This window comes from Myotis davidii, unplaced genomic scaffold (assembly GCF_000327345.1).
Source record: "Myotis davidii unplaced genomic scaffold, ASM32734v1 scaffold164, whole genome shotgun sequence".
Classification (NCBI taxonomy): domain Eukaryota; kingdom Metazoa; phylum Chordata; class Mammalia; order Chiroptera; family Vespertilionidae; genus Myotis; species Myotis davidii.
The window spans coordinates 431625-433619 of NW_006296417.1; the positions used below are offsets into that span (position 1 = coordinate 431625).

At 57.1% G+C, this 1995-nt stretch overlaps 1 protein-coding gene across 1 annotated transcript in view; it reads left to right on the forward strand.

The window, feature by feature from the left end:
- The window catches only part of TRPM1 (transient receptor potential cation channel subfamily M member 1), a 75222-nt gene that overhangs the window by 48043 nt on the left and 25184 nt on the right, over positions 1 to 1995 (forward strand). Inside the window, 2 exon segments of the mRNA XM_015569099.1 lie at positions 60 to 273; positions 1441 to 1763. Of these exon segments, the coding sequence (XP_015424585.1) occupies positions 60 to 273; positions 1441 to 1763 (537 nt within the window).

Sequence of the window (1995 nt, forward strand, 5' to 3'; positions counted from 1 at the left end):
CAGTCCCGGCCCGGCCCCCTGCCCGGGGACGCGTGCTCAGCCCACGCCCTCTCTTGCAGTACATCCGCGTGTCCTACGACACCAAGCCGGACGCGCTGCTGCACCTGATGGTGAAGGACTGGCAGCTGGAACTCCCCAAGCTCCTCATCTCCGTGCACGGCGGCCTCCAGAGCTTCCCGATGCAGCCCAAGCTGAAGCAGGTGTTCGGCAAGGGCCTGGTCAAGGCCGCCGTGACCACGGGCGCCTGGATCTTCACGGGGGGCGTCAGCACGGGTGAGCGCCCGGCCTCGCCCGGCTGCAGACACGCAGGCCCCCGAGAGCTTTCCCAGAAGGAAAAGCCATGGGTGTGGCACCCCGAGGTCGCTTTTGGGTTTTTATTTTTAAAAATATATTTTTAAGAAAGAAAAAAACATATTTTTATTGCCCGAGCCGATTTGGCTCAGTGGATAGAGTGTCGGACGGTGGGCAGAAGGGTCCCGGGTTCGATTCCGGCCCAGGTTGCGGGCTCCTCCCTGGCCCGGGCCCTGGTCGGGGCGTATGCAGTAGGCAACCCATTGATGTGTGTCTCTCACATCGATGTTTCTCTCTGTCTTTCCCTCTCTCTTCCGCTCTCCCTAAAAATCAATGGGAAAATGTCTTTGGGTGAAGATTAAAAAGAAATATATATATATTATTGATTGCAGAAGAGGAGGGAGAGAGAGAGACATCAAAGATGAGAGAGGATCACTGATGGGCTGCCTCCTGCACGCCCCCTACTGGGGATCGAACCCACAACCCGGGGATGTGCCCTGACCGGCGATGGAACCGTGACCTCCTGGTTCACAGGTCAAGGCTCAACCACTGAGCCAGGCTGCCAGAGCCGGGGTACCTTCTTTCAATGGCAAAAATCACCAAGTCTCCACCCGTTCCCCAGGGGACGGAGGGGCCCGGAGAAGGGGTGCCCCCCGCAACTCCCCCACCCCCCACCCATCCACAGGGGGCCTCACCCACGGGCCTCCCGGCTGCTCGCAGGGGTCATCAGCCACGTCGGGGACGCCCTGAAGGATCACTCCTCCAAGTCCCGGGGCCGGGTCTGCGCCAATTAAAAAGAAATATATATATATTATTGATTGCAGAAGAGGAGGGAGAGAGAGAGACATCAAAGATGAGAGAGGATCACTGATGGGCTGCCTCCTGCACGCCCCCTACTGGGGATCGAACCCACAACCCGGGCATGTGCCCTGACCGGCGATGGAACCGTGACCTCCTGGTTCACAGGTCAAGGCTCAACCACTGAGCCAGGCTGCCGGAGCCGGGGTACCTTCTTTCAATGGCAAGATCGCCATGTCTCCACCCGTTCTCCAGGGGACGGAGGGGCCCGGAGAAGGGGTTCCCCCGCAATCCCCCACCCCCCACCCATCCATAGGGGGCCTCACTCATGGGCCTCCTGGCTGCTCGCAGGGGTTATCAGCCACGTCGGGGACGCCCTGAAGGACCACTCCTCCAAGTCCCGGGGCCGGGTCTGCGCCATCGGCATCGCCCCCTGGGGCCTCGTGGAGAACAAGGAAGACCTGATCGGGAAGGACGTGAGTGCCTCCTCCCCCGACTGGGCCATTGGTCGCTCGTCACCATTGTCACTTTTGGACTCCGGCAATTTAAAGAAAACCCAAGTTTGTCCTCTGAGGTCGTGGCGGGTCCCCCTGCAGTTGTACGAAATGAGGAAGACGGGCTCCCATCGACCCCTCTTCCCTCTCGGCCACCGTAACCAACGTCTTGCCAAACCGTGACGGGACATCACCACCAGGACCTTCTTAATTTACTTGGTTATTTGTTTCTTATTTAATTTATTATTATTATTATTATTATTATTATTTATTAAGGACTTTGCAGCTCACAAATGTGAGACAGTCTGCTGAGGTCACAGGAAATTGAAGGCAGAGCCAGGAACTGGAACCCTTCACATAACTAAGAGAAGGGAACTAAAAACACATCTGTCATGTTAATAGATTTAAATGG